The 24,593-nt window shown below is 36.6% G+C and overlaps 3 protein-coding genes and 1 long non-coding RNA gene across 4 annotated transcripts; 3 read left to right on the top strand and 1 right to left on the bottom strand.

Annotated features, from left to right (window-relative positions):
- The first annotated feature begins 996 nt into the window (after nt 1–996).
- On the top strand, nt 997–6,239 carry mpc1 (mitochondrial pyruvate carrier 1). The gene is made up of 5 exons (XM_041978281.1): nt 997–1,202; nt 2,127–2,130; nt 2,427–2,523; nt 4,805–4,937; nt 5,326–6,239. Exons 1-5 carry the CDS (start codon nt 1,132–1,134, stop codon nt 5,348–5,350), a joined length of 330 nt encoding a protein of 109 aa, XP_041834215.1. The 5' UTR covers nt 997–1,131; the 3' UTR covers nt 5,351–6,239.
- Nucleotides 1,582–16,991, bottom strand: LOC121635249. Its single transcript, XR_006009379.1, has 3 exons — nt 16,981–16,991; nt 16,824–16,828; nt 1,582–1,664 (listed from the first exon to the last, which is right to left on the bottom strand). It is a non-coding gene; the product is annotated as an uncharacterized LOC121635249 (long non-coding RNA).
- Nucleotides 6,523–12,318, top strand: LOC121635028 (kinesin family binding protein). The gene is made up of 13 exons (XM_041978083.1): nt 6,523–7,003; nt 7,280–7,378; nt 8,224–8,303; nt 8,396–8,454; nt 8,597–8,721; nt 8,961–9,054; nt 9,232–9,344; nt 9,579–9,728; nt 10,633–10,707; nt 10,955–11,117; nt 11,274–11,448; nt 11,538–11,723; nt 11,916–12,318. Exons 1-13 carry the CDS (start codon nt 6,551–6,553, stop codon nt 12,052–12,054), a joined length of 1,911 nt encoding a protein of 636 aa, XP_041834017.1. The 5' UTR covers nt 6,523–6,550; the 3' UTR covers nt 12,055–12,318.
- srgn (serglycin) lies at nt 15,835–23,381 on the top strand. Its single transcript, XM_041978182.1, has 4 exons — nt 15,835–16,039; nt 17,349–17,490; nt 22,272–22,519; nt 22,617–23,381. The coding sequence occupies exons 1-4, from the start codon at nt 15,985–15,987 to the stop codon at nt 22,706–22,708; spliced, it is 537 nt and encodes a 178-aa protein (XP_041834116.1). The 5' UTR covers nt 15,835–15,984; the 3' UTR covers nt 22,709–23,381.
- The last annotated feature ends 1,212 nt before the right edge of the window (nt 23,382–24,593 follow it).

Raw genomic sequence — 24,593 nt, forward strand, 5'->3', positions numbered from 1 at the left:
TCATGACAGCGACACAATGTCGCCAAGTTAGGTAAAATAGCCTACAAAACCATTTTCAATCCCTAACGGAAATCACGATACATAAAATACATAACTACATAATAAATATAGAATGGTGATAACCCAAGTGGCCTAGTTTTCCTTAACATAGTCCTCAGTTTAAACAAAGTTTTTTTTTCTTTGTCAATTAAAAAACTGCAGCATTTAACAAAGTGGAATCCGGCAAAACACAAGAAAGGAACATTTTAAGAGACGCAATTGATAATCTTGGTGTCATCCAGGGAATAGCAGAAAAATAAAGAGAATATGCATGGGTAGCACAATGAAATAATGCATTAACAAGGACTTCTAACATTTATTACAAAAGACGTGCCTGAAATTATTCATGAATAAAGGTAGGAATTGTAAGTCATCGTGAAAATTTGACACGGGATTATACAAATATACAATATAGACTGACTTATATTGGGCTATTACGAATCCCATATAGAAATTCATCAGATTAAAACAAACCATCATTTTAACAATTACTACACAACTTTTTCCACGTATATTATATCATTACTTTACATCGAGGTCCGATCGTGTGCCGTAGAAAATCATCATCTGAGTTTGTACAGCTCTCATACTGCAGATTAATGTCGTGACCGCGCGTCGCTGGATCAGGTCACTGGGCTGCGCATTGCTCGTTCACAGTGACGTGAAGCATGATGGGAGGTGACACTACTGCGCATGCTCTATGGGCCCAATATGCGGAAGTAACCCGGAAGCCTGAGAACTTTTTCGGCGTATGCGCTGGGTGAGCAACTTCCATAGAAATGAATGGGCCGCCATTTTCAGTCCGTTATCCAGTTCTTATAATACATCCATGATTGGGACAGTACTTCGCGCACCGCGATGACGTATGTGGCCGACGAATCCGCACTTCGAAGTGTGCAGACCCTGAATTGGGACACACCTAGTCTGAGGTTGTCGTGTCTCAGACAGTTTACGACAGTGCCGTAAAGTACCAGTGTTGTGTTTGGAAATTTGACCACTCGTCCTCTGAGGTGACAGCTCTCGGTCGTCCTTCAGTCAACTCAGAAATAGTGCTCCTTTCGGATAAAGCAGATATTATCTTAACGTTAAATCATGGCAGGGACAATTGCACGTAAAGCCATTGACCACCTCAAGAGCAAAGAGTTCCGGGATTATTTGATGAGGTATGTAAGCTAATAGGTTTCTCTGCTAAATGCTAATGTGGCTAGTTTACTGTTAAGCTACGCCTATTTAACTAGCTTAAGTTGGTTAAATTAAATTTCCTCATCTAACAAATGTAACGAAAACACGATTATTTGTTGGCATTTTTGTGTTTGTGTTAGGCATAATGTTCTCTCAGAAGCTTTAGGTTACCAGTTTTCAAGGGCGATCTTTCTCTCTAGACAAATATATCGTGTTCTTCTAGTTTTTCAGTTTGTGAAATGAGTACACTTAAATTGGGTAAAAATTTTCAATTGCAAGTATATTTTTATATTAATTTATTTAATATAATTAAATATTTTTCGTAACTCCATATACCTTAAAAAAAAAAGTGGGTCTTAATTTATTTGGCGAGGCAAATTCTCTGCATCCTAAAACGGTGGAAAGTGGCTCATGCTTTAAAGAGATGGCTATAGTCATCTTTTCTGTCTGTCTTTTTCTTCTTCGACGCATTGTTGTGACATTGGTTAATGTGTACACACATGTTCTGGTGTTTTGTTAGCTTCAGATTAGCTACAAGCCTAAATTCTAGGGTAAAGGTGAAATTTTGACATCGTGATGCAATAAGCTGGATTTGTATTTGTCACAGATACACAACAATGTTTTCTCTCTATTTTTAAGAGGCTGATTAGTAACCGCATAAAAGAACAGTATAAATGGGTTTGATCATCAAAATGTGGGGCAGCTTGTTTAATGCAGTTTGTGACCTCCAAACATATATTTGGGGACTAAAACTCTACCATTAAATATTTAGTACTGTAATCTAGTAATAAGCCGTATTTTTTTCCCCCATTTGTTGTGTGAACTGATTCACATGTCTGATGATAATTCCCTCTTTGTGTATTTTCTTTTCTTGTATGTGACACCAAAAATGAAAAACAAATCAGTACGGTAAGACCTCATCCTTATTAAGTAAATTGTTGTATGTAAATTATATAATCATTTAGACAAATGTCTCTCCTTATTTGTGACTTTTGGTGGTTTTATCTCAATGTTACTGAGTTTTATATTGACTAATAGTGGCAAACATGTGTTACACTTTTAAATTTGACACTGTGTAGGTATTTAACTAAGTTTTTAAGACATTACAATTTAATATGTGAATCATCCTATATATTCTATTGCCATTTATATATTTCTGTGCTACTATACAAACAACCTGATAATTATTTTTATTATTTTTGCAGCATTTCTGGGGTCCTGTAGCAAACTGGGGTCTTCCTATAGCAGCCATCACAGATATGAAGAAGAGCCCCGAAATCATCAGTGGCAGGATGACTTTTGGTAGGACATGGTGGAGAACTGACTGATAAAATCAGATGTACACACAGTTGATTTGTTCTTGTTAACATTACTGAGCTTGGTAATGTTAAGATATGCATTTTATCTCAAGGATGCTTTGAAAGTCCCATAGAAACATTCATATTTTCTTCTACTGAACTGTAATTTATTGTGTTTAGATTGTAAATGCCGTATAAATTTGTCACAAGCCCAATTCCAAAAAACTTCCAAAAGATTCCAAAAGTATACAATTATTTTCAAGTCTCAAAAACCAACATTTTTATTCACAATTGAACTTAGAAAACATCAAATACTGAAACTATAGAATTTCATGGATATAACATTTATCAAAAAAAGTTGGGAAAGAGCCATGTTTACGTCTTTTTCGCATCCCTGCTTCTTTAAAAACAGATCTCGTTGTGGTCTTTTTCACAGGTTTCACAGGCATTCATGCACCCCAATAGCATCAGAGATGCAGACTTTTGAACTGAGCACTGGTAACTAGCCAGATGGTCCCTTTTCTCTTTAGTTAGGAGGACACAGCATCCATCATTTCAAAAAGAATTTCACATTTGAATTGTGTGACTGCAAAGCAGTTTTTCACTTTGCCTCAATATTTTTTTGCTTTTTAGCTTTTAGTCCTTTTGAGTTCAGCCCAAACTGTGGGCAAAATCATAAATATTTTTAATTTAGTGCTGCCAGTAAAGGTACAAAGTCCTGTTGAGCAACATTGTTCTGAAATTGCTCCACAACATGTATAGATGCAGTTTTATAGATGACTGAATCTCTCCTGAAATTGACTCCTCAGAGGCTTTGCCTCTTTGGGGTGCTCTTTCTATGACTAGTTATGTCACAGACCTGTTGCCAGGTAATCTAATTCATTGCAATACTTTATACCAGCTTTTTAAGAACCGATGCTTCCATGAAATAGGCAAGACAAGTTTATTTGTATAGTACATTTCATGTACAATGCAATTCAAAGTGCTTTACATAAAACATTAAAAGCATTACAGCGGGGTGCAGGAAACAATAACAAGTGCATAAAAAAGCTTTTAAAGAATTGAAAGAAATTAAGTAAAAACAGAAAGAAAAAAGCTGCCTCTCCACGTTTAGTTCTGACTCTGGTAACAGAAAGTAGATTTGACCCTGATGACCTGAAGGATCTGGTTGGTTCATAACGAACCAGAAGATCCTGAATGTATTTTGCCCCTAAACCATTCAGTTCTTTGTAAACTAACAGCAGGATTTTGAGGTAAATTCTTTGACAGACAGGAAGCCAGGGTAAAGATCTGAGCACTGGAGTTATATGATCTACTTTCTTGGTCTTAGTGAGGACTCGAGCAGCAGCATTCTGGACTAACTGCAACTACCTGGTGGACTTTTTAGGGAGACTTGTGAGGACAACATTACAGTAGTCCAGTCTACTAAAGTTAAATGCATAGATAAGCTTGTCTAAACCCTGCTGAGTCATCAGTCCTTTAATCCTTGATGTGTTCTTTGAGTGATAAGAGGCTCACTTCACAATGATCTTAATATAACTGCTAAAATTCAGGTCTGGGTACATGACAACTCCCAGATTTCTGGCTTGGTTGTTAGTTTTTAACTTAGCTGTTTGAAGCTGAGTACTGACTTTTAATGTTTTTACCTTGGCTCCAAAAACTATTATTTCAGTTTTGTCTTCATTTAACTGAATTAAGTCCTGGAACATCCAATCTTTAACTTGATCGATGCAGCTGATCAGAGTTTGGACCGGACTGTATATAACCATCCTGGTGAGATGGTAATGTAGATTTGTGTGTCATCAGCATAACTGTGGTAACACACATGTATAGAGTTTTTTTTTTTGTTTGTTTGTTTTTGTCTTTCTTTCATAATTTGAGCGAGTGGCAGCATGTAGATGTTGAACAGCAGTGGCCCCAGGATGGAGCCTTGGGGAACTCCACTGGTTATTTCGGTTAGCTCAGATTCAGTTAAATGGCTCACTCTCAACATTTGGTCTTTTTCTATATTCTAATGTCAATGTTGGTTTATGAGCTCTACAAACTGTTGCATTATATTTTAACTACATTTTACCAATTATGCCAACATTTTTATTTTAGGTTGTAAAAGTAGATAAACTTGGTACACTTGATGACTTCTGAATTTAGGAAGGGTGTCATTAAGCCTAACTGAAGTATTAATATCACATGTAAGAGCTTTATTATAATGTCGCTATAATTAAGTGGGTTGTAAAAACATAGTATTTTAACAAACTAATGCTTGCATGTTGTCTTCCTTCTCCTAGCTTTGTGCTGTTATTCACTGCTGTTTATGAGGTTCGCTTACAAGGTTCAGCCACGCAACTGGTTACTGTTTGCTTGTCATTTGACCAACGAGACAGCACAGCTAATCCAGGGAAGCCGTCTCATCAAGTACAAGTGAGACACATTTTATTCAGCATTGTGTTGTACACAGATCACCAGATCAGTTGTTATTAAATGTAGTGTGAAAACCATAGTTTATCATCTAAGCCCTCCCTAAAATTTGGTGTGTTTATAGTCAACTGTTCATAGAAACTAATCTGCCAGGCATGAAAGTTATGTACTGTAGGTCACTGTCCCTTATGTCATTCCACCTTGTTCTTGCTTTGCTGCCATAATATTGACCTGCATCAACCTGTAATCACATCACTGAAGATCTGAAATAAAAAGGACAACTAGAAAAATGAAACTATTGTGAATCTTTCACAAGTTATGGTATATTTATGGTAAGAGCTATTAAAATCACAGAATAAAGTATAATCCATTTTTTTGTGTGTTGTTTTAGCATGGAGAAGAAGATGGGATCTTAGTGGCAGAGTGAAGCACATACAGGACGACTGCAGAATGCTGCTTTAACACATCAGAATTTATTCATCTAAACATCTTCTCTAATCAGTGAAACTACTGCACCTATGTCATTTTTTTAAACCTGGTGTTACCAAGATTAACCGCTGTTAAAAATTTGTCACTTTAAAACTTAGGCCTTTTGCCAAGAATAAAGGTCAACTGCTGTGATTTCTTTTTCTATTTCTTCACATTGACACACCAAGTTTTAATGTGGAAGAATGTACACCAAGCTAACCAGCCTGACAGTTGGATGCCTTACACACAGGCCAGTGACTTTTGTCCAAACAATCATCTTATTTGAATAATAATCATTATATTGTGTCCTCATGAGAAACTGATATTTATAGAGAGCTGAGGCTGAAGTCAGTGCAAATATGTCCACATTATGTCAGTGCAATACTGGCTGTGCATGTAGATTTTCATCCATTTAGCTTTTTCTTAAACGCACAAAACACGTAATTGAGCCTCTCTGATGCTCCTTAAGCCAGGATATTATTTTCTAAAATGTATGTGTAGTGTTATGTACAATTGTATTTCCAGTTTAACATAATTTTAGCCAGTTTGAGAAGTAACTGCAGTTTTTAATTAAACTAAATATTTAGATATCTTGATATTAAAGCAAAAAACTTCACACATTATATGTCCCTGTAATCAGGCTGGAAGCTAAAACCAGATTATTATCCTAGAAGGTCGAGCAAGGAAGCTCCTCCTGTCTGTGTTGACCAAACATGTTGTTGCTTTAAATAGTGTAGCATTCACATAAATTTATGGTCATTATTTGATTCATTTGATTTTCTCTGATTAATTTGTGAATTCTGTAGGTTTGTTTAAATAAACTGGATTGGGGCCTAATTATTTGTGTGCAAAGGTTGTTTTTTTTTGTCACGAAACATCTACAATTTTGGTGTTGTCCTACTTGTCCGATTAATTTTCTAAAGTTATTGGGATGAAAGGATATTTGCGATGTAAATTCTTTTTATGGTAATGCCATAAGTGCCACAGCTCAAAATGTTTGTGTCATCACTAAATTAAATCCGCAAAAAATTCACTGGGAAAGAAACTCATTTGACAGATAACTAGATACCACCAGCAGAGGGCAGTAATGCAACAAGAAAGATAAACTAAAAGTCCAGCTGAGTCACGTGACGCAGAAGAAAACAAACATGGCGTCTATCAACAGTGATGAGTGGAGAGCCATCTGCGACAAATTCACCAACGCCCAAAATCTCGCTGAGATAGAATCACGAAAAGACCCAGAAAACGACCCGTTCCGCTCAAAGTACAAAGCCAGGGAACTTCTCCGAGAGATTTACTGCTCCTTGAAGAATCTCGAATCTGGCGACGGTGAAGGGGACACAGGCGAGAGCGGCGACCAACGGCCGCCGGAGCAGCCGGTGGATGGCCTGACAGAGGATGCGTTTAGTCGGGGTTTCAGCGGTGACTCCCCAGCTGGATTGCGGGCAGCTAAACTCGGGGCTGTGGAGTATTACCTTGGGGTCAACCATGTCGACACAGAGGAGCTGTCGGCCGGGCAGGAGCATCTGATGAATTGCATGAAGCTACTGGAGAAATGCAGAGTGTCGTCAGAGAATGTGTCGTTGTTCATTCATGTCAAGGTAATATTGGTATTTCTTTGGATTCACAATCGAGTAGTCAATCAACTGGTGCTGAAATATCTATATGGTAGACAGTTGTAGTAGGCATTACTACAACTCCCCGAACTACATTCGTGTTCAACATGCCTGCTTTTGGATAATTATACATGATGTTAACAAAACTCTCTGTGCATCCATCACACTCTAGTTCATGCAGAAATACTGGTCTTTCATCTACAAAAATCCCTCTTGCTGTAGATCAACTGATGTTTATGTGTTGACTCCTTGTATTTTCAGAACCAGCTGGGAATCCTTTGGGCAGGCCGGGATGAGACGGAGATGGCTCAAGGCTTTCTTGAAACAGCAGAATCCATCTACCAGCGTTACATGAAGGAGGTGAGGCTGGTTTTATGAGATGCCTTTCACTTAATCATGAGTGACTGAAACAGTTGTTTTGTTCATGTATATTTGTCATCTCATGACTGACGGTTGCAGTGTCATGTTATACTGTATGTCTGCCCTGTGCCAAAGCAATGACATTGTGGACAATGTAATGGCACTGTACTGTTTCGCATTTAAAAAAATTGATTTGGATCATTTAGAGCTAGATTTAATAAATATGAGAAATTAGCAAGAAATTGAATCTCTCCAGCCTAACACAAAAAAAGCACCGATGGGAGGTGCTAGTTTTGACAACTCTCAACAAAATGTATAAATGTGTGGTAGCAGATGCAGCCATTTCACTTCAGTAGTAACCTGTGCAATTTAGCAAGATCAACCCCAGAAAACCCTTTTCCAGGCCTTAATATGACAACACTGGTGCATCTTGTTACCTGTAAATAGACTATAATAATATATTTTGAGCATTGTGATTTCAGCATTAGTCGTTTTGGTGGAAAATTGGGTAATTTACATCCTTCTATGATTTTTTTTGCCCATCTACAAACGTGGGAGCATCAGTGAGTTGTTCGCTAATGTGTACACTCATCTTGATAATTTGTTTTGTCATAGATTAGGGTTTTTCTTATTAGTCATAGAGCACAGTTTACAGTAATGGGAGCAACTTTACACATAAATGAAAAATAAGAAATTGTACTCTTTGCAGTAGTGAGCAGTTTCTCAAGAACCTAATATTTGCTCCACAGATTTGCAGCCTGCAAGAACCAACATGGCTGTGATTCAGATTACAATGGCAGAACCATCCTGATTGACATTTCATTTTTATTCTGCGTCTTTTCTAGGATGGAACTCCTCCTACTGATACAACAGAGTACTTCTGTACTGAGGAGAACTTGCTGACCCACCAGGAAAGAACCAAGAAGTAACTCCAACATCCACAAGCATGTACACCTGCAGTTTTCTTATTTTTCCTTTCCTTTACTTAGTCACTGTCTTTATGACCATTGCTTCCAGGTTTGAATTGGCTTATACCCACACCATGTACTACCTTGCTCAAGTTTATAAAAACCTAGGTGAGTATGTGATTAGAGCAAAATTATCATTTTTGTTGAGGCCTGAGTTAAATTAAAATTGAATCGTGTGCAAATAAAGTTGAATCTGGTAATAAATGCATTATTTGATGATAGCTATAATGACTAGTGTTTTATCTCTCAGGTCAAACTGAACGTGCTGCCACCTACTGCCACAGTACTCTGCAGAGACAGTTACAATTAAACCAGTTTATCCCAATGGAGTGGGCTCTAAATGCTGCTACACTTTCCCAATATTACATCACAAAGGTAGGACACACACTGATACAAACAGAACAAAAAAATGTAATTAATGGCTCGAAAGTTAAAGGACCTGCATGAGTCTGTTTTACATTACTCTTTACAAGGTTTGCTTATGGTACGGTTTTATATAAAGTTATTTGTGGGAAGGAGTGATGCCTAAATGTTTACTTTTTCTTTCCCAGTAAGTTGGTTTTTTAATAAGTTATTGCTGGTATATTCTAATATAAGCTTGACATTTTGTTCAGGGACGATACATGGAAGGCAGACATTGCCTTTCAGCAGCTACTGTGATATCAGGTTTGGCAGGAGAAGTCCCCTCTGAGGCAGCAGCACAAGAGAGTAAGTGCCTATGCACATTCCTATACATGCATAATAGTATAAAAATATCTCAGCAAACCCTTGTCTTTGACTTGGTTCCATTAGTTTTTAACCTTTGTCCAACAAACTTAGTCTATTTATCATTTTGTCTTTGTCCTGGCACATCTTAAGACCTCTTTCTGCTACTGTTTGACCCAGGTGAGACCGAAAGTGAGCGTAGGGAACATCTCAGACAGAAGAGAGCTGAGATTGCAAGATGCTGGATAAAATACTGTCTCAATCTGCTGCAGGATGCCAAGAAACTGCTAGAGGTATTGCATGGCTGCACATAGATATGGCATTTAAAAAAGATGTAGACTTATTCGTTATGGTGACACACACACTGCCAAAACGTCGACAAAAAGCCCAAGTAAACTGAAGGTTTCCTCAAAGGAAAGGCTTCATTAAGGATGATTGCTTTAAGTAGACTGTTTTGCTGTGACTCCTGCATCTCAGAACTACATGCTTGTGTCAAGTGTATCTTAAAATGAACTGTGTGTATGCAGGACAACATTGGTGAGCTTGATACTGATCATCAAGATGAGTTGAAGAGAGCGAGAAGACAAGAGATGGAGGAGGAAGAGAAGGGAAGGAAGAGCGCTCTGCTGTTTGGCTCTGAAGACACCTTTGACTCCATTGCTAGTGTGGAAGAAAAGGTGTGTGTCCAATATTATGCTGCTGCCATTAACCATGCCATTCTTAAAATGACCCATGTCATAGTTTTCCATGTTTTCTGTATTATCTGCAACAATCAAATGATGTATTATCACTTTAAACATCACCAAAACCTTTTTTTAAAAAAAAAGTATTTACATTGTAGTATCTTCATGTAGAAAGAACTCTATTGGGTTTCAGACTCTGACTTGGGAGGTTTTCTTTCAGCAATCTGAACACTATCACATCATAGTTCCCAGATTTAATTTAATTTTGCATTTGCTGTGAAGAAAGGCTGAAATAACAAGCTAGCACAAGCCATGAGAAGAAGCCAGTCATGAGCCAACAGCACCCAGAAGTTGTTCCCTTCACCAAACAAGCAGGCGCCAGTAGCCAAGATATCCCTGCAGCCTGCACAAGTCTTACACTTCATGCTGCGCTGTGTTTTGGGCAGTGAGAACACAGATAAGGGAGCTAAATGATCATTGTTGATACAACTGTTTATGGAGAAATTGGTTAATTTACATTCCTCTATAATTTTTTTGTCCATCTACAAATGAAGGAGCATCAGTGAGTTGTTAACTAATGTGTACACTCATTTTGATAATTTGTGCCGTCATAGATTAGTGTTTTTCTTATTAGTCATACAGCACAGTTTACAGTAATGGGAGCAACTTTACACATAAATGAAAAATAAGAAATTGTACTCATTGCAGTAGTGTTTTGGGCAGTGAGAACACAGATATGCAGCTGTTTGGCAATGAAAGTGATTTTATTTTTGTTTATGACTATTTGTTTGGGTTTAAATGTTCAGTGAAAAATAAGATTAGCTTCTCATTAGAGGGCACTGTTCTCCACCTCACTTTAGTGGATGTCATGAAAGCCACTTGGTCTTTTGCTGTACAGGTGTTGTGTTTGTTCCCTTTGGACTTCACTGAGGCCAGAGCTGTTTTTCTGGTGGGACAGAACTATGTCACACAGGTATGCACAACAGATCACTCTGACATACTGAAACTGTATTAGGATGACTCTCACAGTACTTTCAGTGCATTGTGGTTGACTTAAAATGTGTGTTGGTATCATTTGGTTGTGTGGTTACTATGTGAGGTTAACTGAAGTGTTTTCTGTGGAGCCAGCACCTTTCCCTGAAAGGTACTGATATATTGCATGGAGCTAATAGCCTTCCATACCCACATGTTCGATTTTGTCATTTTTCACTAATTCCAAGGCTAAGGAGTACTTTCAGATGGATGGATACGTGACGGATCACATAGAGATTTTGCAGGATCACAGTAGTTTGTTCCGGGCCCTGGCTTTCTTTGAGGAGGACCTGGAGCGACGCTGCAAAATGCACAAAAGAAGAGTGGACATGTTGGAGCCGATCTGCAGTGGTACTAAGCTCTTGAACTGCAATTTTATTTTCATGTTTTCCTCTGAATTCAGTTTTATCTCTTTTAATATTTTCTAATGATAGATTTAGACTGAGAAAATGATCCAAATAACACAAGTGATTTTTTTTCTTTCACTTTCTCTAACTCTGTCTGTAGACTTGAATACCCAGTACTACCTATTGATCCGCAGACAGCTGATGTTTGAGTTGGCCGAGATCTACAATGAAATGATGGACTTGAAACTGACTCTGGCCAACAGACAAGCGGATACACAATCTCTAGATAACCACACCATTAAGAAATTTAACCATCTCTGCTCTTCCTCTGCCAAGTAAGTATTCATTTACATTTAAAATACGTTTTGTTTCTGCACATCTATTCCATTCATGCTCAACACAAATGCAATCCTCTCCTCTCCAGATACTACCAGATGTTCTTGGACTCTATGTGTTCTCCTGAGGGAAAGTTTCCTGAGCACCTGGAGGAGGAGGTGCTCAGACCAGCTCTGGTGGCCCGTTTCAGAGTTGCCCGACTTCACAGCAAACTCATCAGCTCTTCACCCACCGTTCAACTGGACAACCTTAATAGAGCTCTGGAAAACTACAAGTACAATGCTGCATTTGTTGTAGTAGTTCAGTAATGAGTTGAATTGACTACAGGAAATAAGTTTAAGTTAGATGTCACAGGTCAAAAAGAAAGAAATGTAGAGAGAAATTATGATTACAGAGATATGTGACTGTGTCTCATCCTGCTGTATGACATAGTGTTTATAATGTTTATCTTGAAACTGCCTTCTAGGTACGTGGTCCAGTATTGTGAGGCCCACCCTGATGAAGCCGCCGCAGTGGAGACAGAACTGGAGCTGAGCAAGGAAATGGTTGGCCTCCTCCCTCTGAAAATCAATCGCCTCAAAGCGAGGATGTCAGCAAACAACTGAAAGATGCTTTGCTGAACAGATCTTGTTGAATTTATTCAAAAATGCCGATCTAAATTTGCCTAGGCATAGACAATGGACACTGGGCGAATGAAGAAATTAGCTGACTGGTTGTTATTGTATACTCTGTTCATTACAGTTCTGTTTTTTTTTTTTTTTTGTCTTTCTTTCCAGTAAGCATGCTGCTTTCACAAGACTAGTGAACACATTACAGGCTATACATACTGTTTGTGCTTATATTATACTTGTAATAAATGTTGTGGTCAATTTTGCTTTTAATTCAAATTCAGAAACAACACTAATAATACTACATCTGGTTAATATTTATAACATATTGATGTCTTTCTTTTTGTACCAAAAAAAAAAAACAAAAATTAAGAATGTTTTGGGTGTTTTATTAGAGCATGATTATGTTTCACCTCTTAACGGGGATTTATTGATTTCGGACCGATTGCCTCTTCAGATCAATTCTTTCTGCCTTAAAATAGTTAAAACCTCTGTAAAGCACTAAGATTTTTAGGTTTCTCACTACAAAGTTGTTTTTAAGAACAACTTGGATTAGGTTGCCTCAGCATCCTTGCAGGTGACTTGTTTTTAATGTTGGAAACTAAAACTCAAAGTACATTTGTTTGGCTAAGTTGGTACTACAAACATCACATGCACACTGTAGCCAACGTTAATGAAGTTTTGATTATAACAAAAGCAGTCAGAGGTGAAGAGCAGTGGTGTTTATGCAGAGTAAGCTCACATATCAGTAGGTCAGGTCATTATGCATACTTTAACAAACTGGCGTTTGTTTAGTTGGGATCATAATCTGCATGATGTAAGCTCTATCCACTCCAATCTGTGTATTTCCTACCAGTCTGAGGATTCACTGTCAGCCTCTACAGTATATTGTGTGTACAATGATTTAATATGAATCCTGTAATTTACACATGCCATACCAATATGTGTATGTGAAACAAGAATCAAAGCATAAAGTGGCACTGCAGTCCATTTTCTGGTACATTTCCATCTAACTGCAGTATAGCACTGTTTAATGACAGTATAGGACCCTCAGTAAAAGGTTATAATTGGCTTAATATTAGTGTGGAGGCAATTAAGTTTACTTTATTCAGAGAAATACTAAAAACTGTCTATTAAACCCATGTCTGAAACAGACTGTGTGTGCTGTTTTCATAAAAGTTTGTCAACTTTAATCTTTTTTTACCAAATTTTTTTCATGCTGCTTGTTTAAAAATGTTTGTTGGCAAGTCATAAATTAGCCTAACATGATTTTCAAAGAAGCATAAGCTTCTATTATTATTATTATTATTATTATTATTATTGTTATTATTAATACAAAATTTTTTTAACATTTGACTTTTTTTGGGGGGGGGGGGTGATATTTGGTTTTATGTTGACATCTTGATTCATAACCACAAAATGTCATCTCAGTGGAACTCACTTGGATTAGTAATGGATAAATAACATTAGTAAGCAGCATGTTACAATTTTACATAACATTATTATAAGCTGAAATTATAGACGTGCTACAGTTGGCTGAAATAGTGAAATTTCAAATTACTGTTAAATTCTTAAATCCAGATTTTGCTGAGTTTGCTAAACGGGACAATTGCTGAAATCACATATTCTGTAACGTTCTTTTAAAGGGAAGTAGTTGCAAAAGAGATCAGATGTGTAGGCTGACCCATGACTAATTTCTAGCTAATCATGAGGACAAGCAGCTTGGCTCTATGAGGTTTTCTAGGGAATTGAAGGTCTGGGAAACGTAGGGAGCTGCCGAACAGGTAGAGCTTTATTCACACTTACAGGAACAGTTGGAAAGGAAAGAGTGGAAGGCAAAGTATCATAAGGGTTTTGTGATGTTTAAAAAACTGCAGCAGTAACAGTGAGAGTGTGAAAAACATATGAAATTAGCTTAGTGCAGTTATCAGACAACTTCCGCCTCTAAATGGTCGCTGAATCTTAATAAGTCTGTATTTTCAGGGCCACTTTGCCTGCTGCAGACAAGTGAAAAGACCCTGCTGTGTTGGCATTCATTGTGCTTCTCTGTCTGAGAGTGTGAAAATAACTGTCTGTACGCACTGTCATAAACTCTGGCTGCTCAGACAATAGACTTGATCCCACATAATGTGACAGGGGTGGGAATGGAAACCATGATGACAATAAAAGATCACTTTTATAGATACAGTGAAGTGATGGCTGCTGCTGCAAAGGAAGAAAACCATATATATAAAATATCATCTTTACAGTAGCAGTACATGTGCAATCATCACAGTTTTAGTAATAAAGTATTGAGTAAAATAAAACATACAAAATAAAAAAAAAAAAAACAAACAGAAGTGCCATCTTAACACAAGACACAACTCGTGTGCATTGGAGCGCCTCATATATTGATGCATGTGGTTGTGCAGAGAGGCGAGGCTGGGCAGGCTAGTGTGTCATTTCCTGAAGGAAAATGATAGCAACTGATGTTACCACTTCCTTCAGCATCACACCGATCTGTCAGCTTAAAAACAAAGTTGCTCTCCCTGGGCCTTCTTCACTTCTAGTCTGATACAGGCTGAAACAACCATTACAGAATCACAGAGGCAAAAGAAGGTAAAGGCACAGTGGAGAAGAACGTAGTTTTCAGGCTTCAGATCCATCTCTGTGTTGTACAAGAACTTGACACATATTTGAATCTGTGTTATGACATTAATATGAACACATATACACACAAACATGGCTTACAAGTTTAGATTCTTCTAAATATAAACCAGTTTCTCACAGATGGTGTTTTTTCATGGATCTGCTGTGTGTTTGCATGAATGTACAATGCTCTAAATGATTAAAACTAGCAATAAAATATAAAGGAATCTTTAAAATTAATCAGTTAAAGAAGACCATGAAAAATACTTAGAAACATAGGATTTCTTAAAAAAAGAAAAAGTAGTAAGAAATTAGATTTAAAATAAATGTATTATATATATATATATATATATATATATATATATTCGAAAAATCTAATATGTTGTGAAAACAATCCAGAAGGCTCCGTCTTAATGGTTAATCTGTAAAAATATATGCTTGAATATTCATAAATGTGAAATTTTAACAATAGCAACTGTAGTCCGTTTTTGTCTTTACTAAAATCATTTATAATAAATTTCATGTCCTTTATGTTTCTAGTGTAAACAAGCGGCTTTGTTCGTAAACAATCGCGTCAGTATTTGTGGCTTATTAATTATTATCACCAAAATTTGCTACGGTTGTCATGGTGTACGTTTTTACAATGGATTTGTGGTTTTTTAGTTTTATACGGCTTTGTTGACTGTTTGGGAGGCGTGCGTTTTTTCAGAGTTGGCGCAACAACACTAGCTACCTGGTAATGACGTCACACATTCTTGGCCACTCGGAATTCCGAGACGACTGGAACGCACCATTAACGTCCAATTAGTTTAGGAAGAAACAATTTAGGCGTAAAAGGATTTTAAAGTTTAGCTGAACGGACTGAAATAACTTGAAAGCAAAAACTCTCTCCCTAATCCGTGCTAATTGCTTTCTTATCTTGATAATAAATAAATAAATAAACTGAAAAAAAGTCATATTATCGCTTCCTCTGTCGTTATCATACCAAACATAGATTGAATCTTGGCAGCTTATCTTTATGTCAGTCTTGAGCTGTTGCGCAAACTCCAACTTGATATCTGACACTGAAGCAGCGCAGAAATACACAAGTTTCCAGTGAGGATGTTCAGCCGTTTTCATCATAACCTCTCAGGAAACTATGACGCGCTCACAGGGCTGAGCTCTTGTAAGGGGAATTTATCTGTCTGAGGCAGTTTACACTTACGCCTCACTACGCAAAGAAGCTTCGTCTTGGACAGACGTACCTTTACACTGTGTTATTCTGTTTTAAAAAAGAAAGATAAAGAGACTAATTTCAGGATGAAACTGATTCTTCTTCTCCTTATATCCTGCCTCGCCTTACATAACGGACAGGGTAAGTTGACCACCGAAATTAACTTTATGGCTCCTGATGCAGCGGGAGGATTTCGCAATGTAGCCCAGAATTGTATTTAAACAACATGGAAGCAATAAATACTCTAATTTCACTTCCTGAGAACTGTTTAAAGTAGCCTTTATTATTACCTACTATCACCTATTTACAGAGCAGTGGAGTCTATGAGACTATGTGACTAACGGTCTTCCATCAGAAAAGCAAAAATAAATAACATTTTCACCCTTCTGGTTACTGACTGTGACAGCATAATGCGATTACTGTAAGGTACTGTGACTTATTTAAAAAAAAAAAAAAAAAAAAAAAAAAGAGTTCTGTGGTAGGTTTCAAAAGAAAAAAAACATGTAAAGTTACCAAATAACTTGAATCACTAAACACTCCAACTTTAGTTTATCAACATGCTATGATGTGATAGTATGGCCCTCTGATTGTCTGTGTGACTGCTCACATTAAAACAAAGAACAACAGCATTTCAGTTTCTGAGTCAAGTTTCACTAAGGCCTGTTGAACTAATGTAAGGGGACTTTTTTTTAGATTCTCTGTATAATTTTGTAATGCAGAAAAAAGGGAACCAAGTGGGGAAGCTTTAGATTTATAAATTTCTAACAGACTACACTGTAATGGGTTTTTCCTAAATAATGTATTGCAATAAATAGTGACCAATAATGATATTACAGACCCGTTAAAAGGTCTGCTTAAAAGTATTTATTAAATAACATATTCCTTGATGTATGTGTTTATCTATTTATATATCCTATATTTATACATTTTCTATCATGATAATAACACCATATTATCAAGTCTTTTATTTCATGCCTCATTGTTCACCTATGTTAATTGATTAATTGAAACTTCCATAAATCCATAGCAGGATCCTTTGAATGATCAACATCCAACCATCACCCCACAAACTTGAATTTTACACAACAATTTTGCAAACTGTAGTGAAGAAACACTTCTGACTCTAGCAGTGGATGAGCCCCATAACCACTGTGTGGTAATATGTTAAGAAAAAAGCTGAAATGGCGATATTTCCTTTTCTAAACCATCACTGAACAGAGCAGTCACTGAGCCCAAAAGATCACTTTTTTTTCTCTGTTGCTTAATAATGTTGAAATCTATTGAAATGCTCCAAACACGGAAGAAAAAGAAGAAGAAGAAAGAAGAAAACAGTTAAACTGAGAAGATCTGGTTGACGATGCTTCAATCACGACCGAACTGACAACTAACTTCACTGTTGCAAATGGAAAAACACAAAAACTGAACACCAATAATTTATTTGTCTCTCAAGGAGCGCCACGGAAGGCTGTGTATAAGTTTGTTAGATGTAACCCCGAAGGTGACCAGGCCAACTGCGTGACCCAACAAAGTCCTGAGATGCCATGGAGTCCAGATCTACCGGCTAAACTTCCTGCATCTACTGCACAGTACCTGTGAGTATTTGGGTGTTGCACACTTACCTGTTACTGTAAAACTGTACTTTACTGTAAAATTGTTCAGCTGAGCTTATATCTATATATAATCTATATATATATATATACACACACACACACACACATACAGCCATTAGATAAAGAACTGCTGAGGTTGGATTGGATCTCTTGCGCTGGTTAACACAACCCTCCAGCAGCATACTGTCTTTGTGTGAGCTTGTGTGTTGTGTGCTGGAGGGAGAATTTAAGTGTAAGGTAGGTGGCCAAGAGAGGCAAAAATAGAGAGCATGGAGGGTTGAAGAAGAATAAAAAGAATGACAAAGGGGGCAGAGCTAGAGTTAGAAATACCTTAAGAACTCATAGTTCATTTCCAGTTGTCACAAAGCAAAGAATTGGAGTATTTACTATTTACAGCTGTACTAATGTAATCTTGGATGAGTGTGAGGATTTCTGTTCTGTTGTCTGCATTAGAGAATTATTTAATCTAGATTATCTGAATATCTGAAATTTACTTAAATTCTTGTTTTTCGTTTGTACCTTTTGTTGAAATCAAATAGTCTAAGAAATCAGAATTATTTAAACAAGACACATAATCAGTTGTATTTTAAGAAAAGTATATGTATGCCTGTGTGCGTACATACACAGTCTGATAAAAGGACTGCTTTGCTAAAATGCTTTGGACTGCTTTTTCTGCACACTGCAGACACTAGTTCAGAGGAAGTGTAGTCAGCCTTTGTTGAAAAAGTCTATCAAGAAAGATGCGTGATGATGTGGGCGAAAATCCACTCATTGCATGACTTACTTTTATTTTTCTGTCATGTTTGCAGCTTTTCTATTTTCCACTCTACGTAATTTATGAACACCACTTATATCACTTGTACACAGCTTAGGTTTTATAATATCTGGGATAACTTGTGAGTAGTGAACATAATGATGACATTTTTGGGTTAAATATTACCAGATTCAAACTGAGTTGCATGAAACTTTAAAAGAAAAAACAATAATTCAGAGAATTTAACTTCCTATGATTTATCTGATGGAGGATTATCTATTTAATTGAGGTCCTTTGCAACTATTGTATGCTAGGGTAAACTCAGTTTGAAGCTTTGAACAGAAATAAGTGAATGAATGATAAACTACAGATTTTATTTCACAATGAACAAGTTAAGTTGTTAATATGAGCATTAAGCAAATCAGTAATTCAAATTTAGTGTGAGGGCTTATTTGTTGTGGGAAGATTTATGAAAACATTAGAAACTGACTTATCTGAGTTCATAAACTTGCTTTTATTTGTACATTTTTTACTAGTTTTATTTATAAGGTATCTGATTGGATGGCACTTTTAAATCTTGTACTTGTTACAATTACAATAAAGAGCCTATTCTATTCTATTCTATTCTATTTTGCAACTTACACCAATCAGCTGAAACTCCTCAATAGTGGCTCAAAGAGCAAAGCAAAGTTTATGGTCTGGTCCAATTTTGATTTTATCCAGCATCTTCAGGACTAACAAATGCCAGATCAGACATACCTTAATGAACTAGTATCCAACATCATATTCCAGAAAACACTAGATATACTCCCAAAAGTCATGTGTTTGTGTCCCAGAGAGTCAACACTTCTTCCATGGCACAAGGGAGCCCATGTGATTATAAGGCTGCTAAATTATTTGGAAGTGAGTTATTTGTTGTTTATCACAATTTCTCAATATATATAAATAAATTAGGGATGCACGATATATCGGCATTAATATCGGTATCGGCCGATGTTAGTCATTTTTTAACATATCGGTATCGGTCCGATAAGCAAAACTGGGCCGATATTAACAGCCGATATTTATTTTCATATAATTGCTGATTGTGTACGTGTGTCGGAAGGTTTGGCCATGCAGCCATGTTTGGACATGTGACAGCAATGCAGCACCACATTGTGGGATGTAACTGAAGCAAGAAGCAATTTCAGCTGTGTGGTAATTTTTACAGTGTAGAAAGAAGGTACTCGAAAAGCAGCATGCAATATCTGCAAAGTCGAAGTAATGCGAGGAGGATGCCGTGTGAACTCGTTCAGCACCACAAATTTGATATGTCATCTGAAAAACTGGCATCCAGAACTTCACAAACAATGGTGGGAAGCTAACACCCCTAATGTTTGCCTTATTTTCACTTTGTACAGAATCTGATAATCTTAAACCTTTTAAAACAAAATATATATATCGACATCGGTAAATATCGGTTATTGGCCATAACAACAATATTAATATCGAATATCGGTATCGGCCAAAATTTTCATATCGGTGCATCCCTAAAATAAATAAAAATAAAAAATAGATAGATAAATAAATAAAAGATGGCTTAGGTGTCAAGTCAGTGCTACCATAGTTAAACTCCAACATTAACTGTTTTGTTGACCAACCAGTCCAAGGTAATACTGTTTCCTAAGAGGCTGTGTACACATCTGTTCCTCACACATTGAACGCAACTGTAAATAAAGATCTCCAACTGTTTTGAAGGAAAGACTTGTAAAGGGATTACTTTTCATTGTTTGAAGAGAAAATTCCAGCCATCCTTTTGATTTAGACTCTCCAGATTGCTCCATTTAGTTTAACTTGGGACAACTTCAAAAATGCAGTCAGCTGGACTTAATGAGGCAGTGCAGAACGCCATGAGTGTGTGTGTGTGTGTGTGGGTGTGTGTTTAGCACACAATGTACATGTGAAATAACTTAAAGTCTAATATCTGCGGCTGCAAAAAAAAAAAAAAAAAAAAAAAAATAGCACCACAATCTTGACCTTAACCCTCAGTTTCCTCTTTCAGAGTTCCTTTTTACAATCAATCCTTTTAGTTATGCTCTGATAAAAAAAAACTTATCCTGTTGATCAACAAGTGCATGTTATTGCTAAAACAGTCAATTAGCTTGTTGTGGCACTGTTTGTTTTCAAAGACCCAAATACATGTACAAAACAGCTGCTTTACTACAAGAGTTCATCAGAATCTAATATTTCCACAACAATTATAAAACTTTTGTAAATAACTATAAATTACAGATTCTCAAAGAAAAGTCAACATGGAAAAAAAGATGGTTGCTAACAATGTAAATATCCTTGTAAAATGGAAATTATTCATATGGTGTTTGTGTTATTAGTGAGTTTTGTGGCCTCTATAATGATTAGAGCTTGTCAGGGTTTTAGCAGTAGCTCTCCCTTTTTGCTGCCTGCTCTGAACAGGAAGTCAGGGGGAAGTGTTGAAAGGAAGTAGGCTGTGTTGCCTGGTGGGCTGCTACTTCTGGTCTATTGTTATATGTCTACATGTGTGCAGTGTTGGTCAGATACTAATAATGAAGAAAACCCCGTGGAGTTGTAAAGAGTACTGGATTAGTAAAACAGCATGGTGACAGGAGAATCACCCTGGTTCACTCAAATAAAGTAAAAATGTTTGTATTTGATATGTACTGTGAGTGAAGACTACTTCTTTTGTTTATATTGTGCAATGATTTTCAAGTAGACAAGGCAAGAGCATGTATCTAGTATCTTAGTTTATAATGATGAAATAAAATATAGATTGATTTAAATGTTTGTTAATTTAATCATTGATAAACTGTAATATTTATTAAATATATCCTTGAGCCAGTGACTACTGGCCAGTTCCACATGCCCATTAAAAATTGGATGGCTGCGTCTCCTCATTTTACTGTGTCTGAATGAGGTAAATGATCAACATTAATCGTGTCAGAGAATAATACTGCTTTTAGGTATCATTTGTAACCAATTGATTTAATATATTTACAGTGAATTTCACAATATTTGCTGCTGTGCCTTGTGGTTTCACGATGTTTAACTTTGATATAGAGCAGCAGCATATGAGATGCCATCAGAAATTGATATAAAGCTGAAAAATATAAAGTGAAAACTAAGTTTTCAACATTTCAGAGAACTAGATTAGATGTACATGATAACTTGTTCGTGACCCATAAGATTAAATGTCACATCAGCCAGGCTCTGATTCTGTAGATCTTCACTGTCTTAAAAAAAAAAAAAGATAACGCACTTGAAAATAAAGGAGAAGTGTTAACTCAGAAAAAAAGACATATATTAGCCAATAAAACTTACAGTTTTACTTAAAAACTGTCATGAGGACCAAGTTTTGTTGTTTATAGTACTCGGTTTTATCTGTTTATAGGCCATGAACACGAGTGTTTTAACTTTTTTGTAGCTTTTAAATCCTCTACGCTGGTTGAAGCAACGTGAGGTCACCAGACTACAAGCAGTATGACGAGGTATAAACAGGCCCAACAGGAGGATCAGACAGATGCCAGTCAAACACAGTCTGTGCACTCCTACACAATTTAAGTGGTGCAATCAAGGCAAAAATGCATTTGGGTGGTGTGGCTGGAGGCAAGGGAGGACAGGAAATAGCATGGGTGAGAGTAGTGGAGTCAATGTGGTTAGTGAGCTGTCAACATTGCTATAAATTAAACAGCAGAAAAAAACATTTGTTGCAGTCTTTACACTCACTGCAGCCGAACAGCATCTCCTTTTTCTCTGCAACTCGATGCATTGTTGTGTTGATATAATTAAACACTTTCTAATGAGACAAATTAATCTAAAATTGTTTAAATGAATGCCTTTTGTATTTTAGCATATCCCAAGATATATATTCAGACTGGGTTTCCATTAGAAATGATTAAACTAGAAATTTGAAACACAGAACAGGAACAAATCCTTGCAACTCAAAAGCCAAAGCCTATTACTATGATCTAATATCCAACTTTAATTCTGTTTCCAGAGAGGCAGAACCTGTGGAAGATGAGAGTCCACTCTGGGAAGAGGACGAGTGGGAAAAAGACCCAGAAGAGGAGGAAACACCTATGAAGAGTGAGGACGGAGAGTCACCTGACAGGTACCAAAATGAGCAAGGCTCGGGTGAATATGAAAGTTCTGGGACAGAAGACCGGTACATTGCAGACGGGCCCAAAACCACTGAAGGGGACGCAGGCTCTGGCGAATCCTTGACAGACACTGTTTCGTACGAAGGTATTTTGTGATTAAAATATTTGCATGAATTCTATTGTTTAATATTTTTCTTCCAATATAAACCATTTCATCTTTTGTTGTCCTCCTCTGTTTATAGAAATGGTGAGAAGCATGAGGAAATTGTTCCCAAATGGTGAGGCGAAACCCACAGAGCAGGACCTCAAAGAAGACCACCTTCTAAAGCTGTAGATCCACACGCAAGGCTAACGTCTATTTTCACTCCCCATCTAGCCAGATAACAAAGCTGAAATTACATCACCACCTTGTGGAAACATTTGGTCACACAGAGGCAAATTATATATTTAGGATTTTTGATGGGATTGTTTAAAACTATTTTTCAGGTGCAAATAACACTGGTGATATTGTGAAATCAGATACTGAAGGAAATAACGGGTTAGCCTAAAATTTATTTAGCCTACGCTGCCAATGTCCAGAAATTGTGCTTCCTTGTGGAAAACAAGATTTTAACATGCTTTATAATTTATATAACATATGCTTTAAAATCATGGCAATACCAGTGCAATAACATGTTGCCTATGTCTATGCATTGCTCACTTTGTGCAACTCCAATCGTTTTTGGAGATATTTACAGGCTACACAAGGATCTGTTTATCTTATTTGAGCAACTTCTGTCAAATTTTTTACACTTTGCACTTAAGCAGGACAGTGCAACACATTCTGGTTACAAGGCTGGATAAGAAACAAACCCCCCAGAAAAGGGTTCACTTTGTCTTAAATAATATGAGGCAAATTATGTACAATCCATTTAGATGCATTCAATTATAAACTGTATATGATTTAAATTTACTCCTCATTGCCTTGATGTGCATTTGAAATACTTATCAATAAAGGATTTATGTCAGTAAAGTGTTTACTTTGTATTTTATCATAACTAAACTTTAAATTAGCAGGATTTCTGCATAGATTATTAATTTAATAAGGTCTGAACTTCATATGAGTCTCAGTTAAAGACAAATATAATTTGAACAAAGTAATAACACACAAACAGTTGTACTTTTTAATTCTTTCTTGAACACTGAATAATCTTCAGTCTTAAATAAAGTAACATTTTGATCCTTTTTACCTTCTTTATAAGATCAGTTTGTATTTGACAATTTAGATTGTTAGCTAATAATGGGTGGGATTTTACAGGTTAATGGTGACATTTGGCCTTTCTTATTCAATATTTCTCTTACAGTGGACAAATTAGCAAGTTATAGACATTTCTGCTTGTGTTTTTTTGGGGAGCTCTTTTTAACCACTTTCAGGTATTAATATTGGGTTGGTGGTCTTTTTAAGGATGCGGCAAAGTAGCACAAGATTAAATCAAATGATGTCTTACTGTGGATTGATTAAAAGATCATTTGAAATGCTTTTGTGGCCTTTCCAGCTCATTGCATTATTTTATGGTCCAGTCAAACTACAAAACTGACACACAAAGAACAATATTATTCTAGTATTACAATTCCTTTATTTGTAAATCATATATTAGCCATGTTGTATCATCATTTGTGTTGGCTAATATGGAACAAAAGACAGACATGCAGCATGGGAAATGTAGAGGCAATGACTACTGTAACTGAGTCAAAACAGGTCTGTCCAAACTAATATGACTGCATCTGATCCAGAGTAAACACCAAAGACAAAAATAAAGGAAACATATCACTCTGGCTCTCAAATCTTCACACTTACCTTCTTGTGGGTAAAAAATATAGTTAAAAATGTTGCTTCCGGTGTAAAAGCCACTGAATGGCTTTGAGCTAAAATATGCATGTTGCAGATGCCATATGAGCCTTCATGACTTCTAGGATCATTCAGGTAAAGTTTGCTTTCTGTCCATCCATGCTTACCAGTTTTAAATCAGTCCTTATAACTTTTATTTGCCACTACTGTTAATAAAACGTCAGTTTTCTTTTACATCTATTTCTTAAATATGTACAATGCGTATGTTTTAAATAGGTAACACTGTGTGTTTTCTTCCATCTCAATGTTTCTTTTGATTATGTACAGCATTCTGGATTGCCTTATGTATGAATAAATTGTGCTGTATAAATAAATTTGCCATATCTTGCTA

This window comes from Melanotaenia boesemani, chromosome 1 (genome assembly GCF_017639745.1).
Source record: "Melanotaenia boesemani isolate fMelBoe1 chromosome 1, fMelBoe1.pri, whole genome shotgun sequence".
NCBI lineage: Eukaryota > Metazoa > Chordata > Actinopteri > Atheriniformes > Melanotaeniidae > Melanotaenia > Melanotaenia boesemani.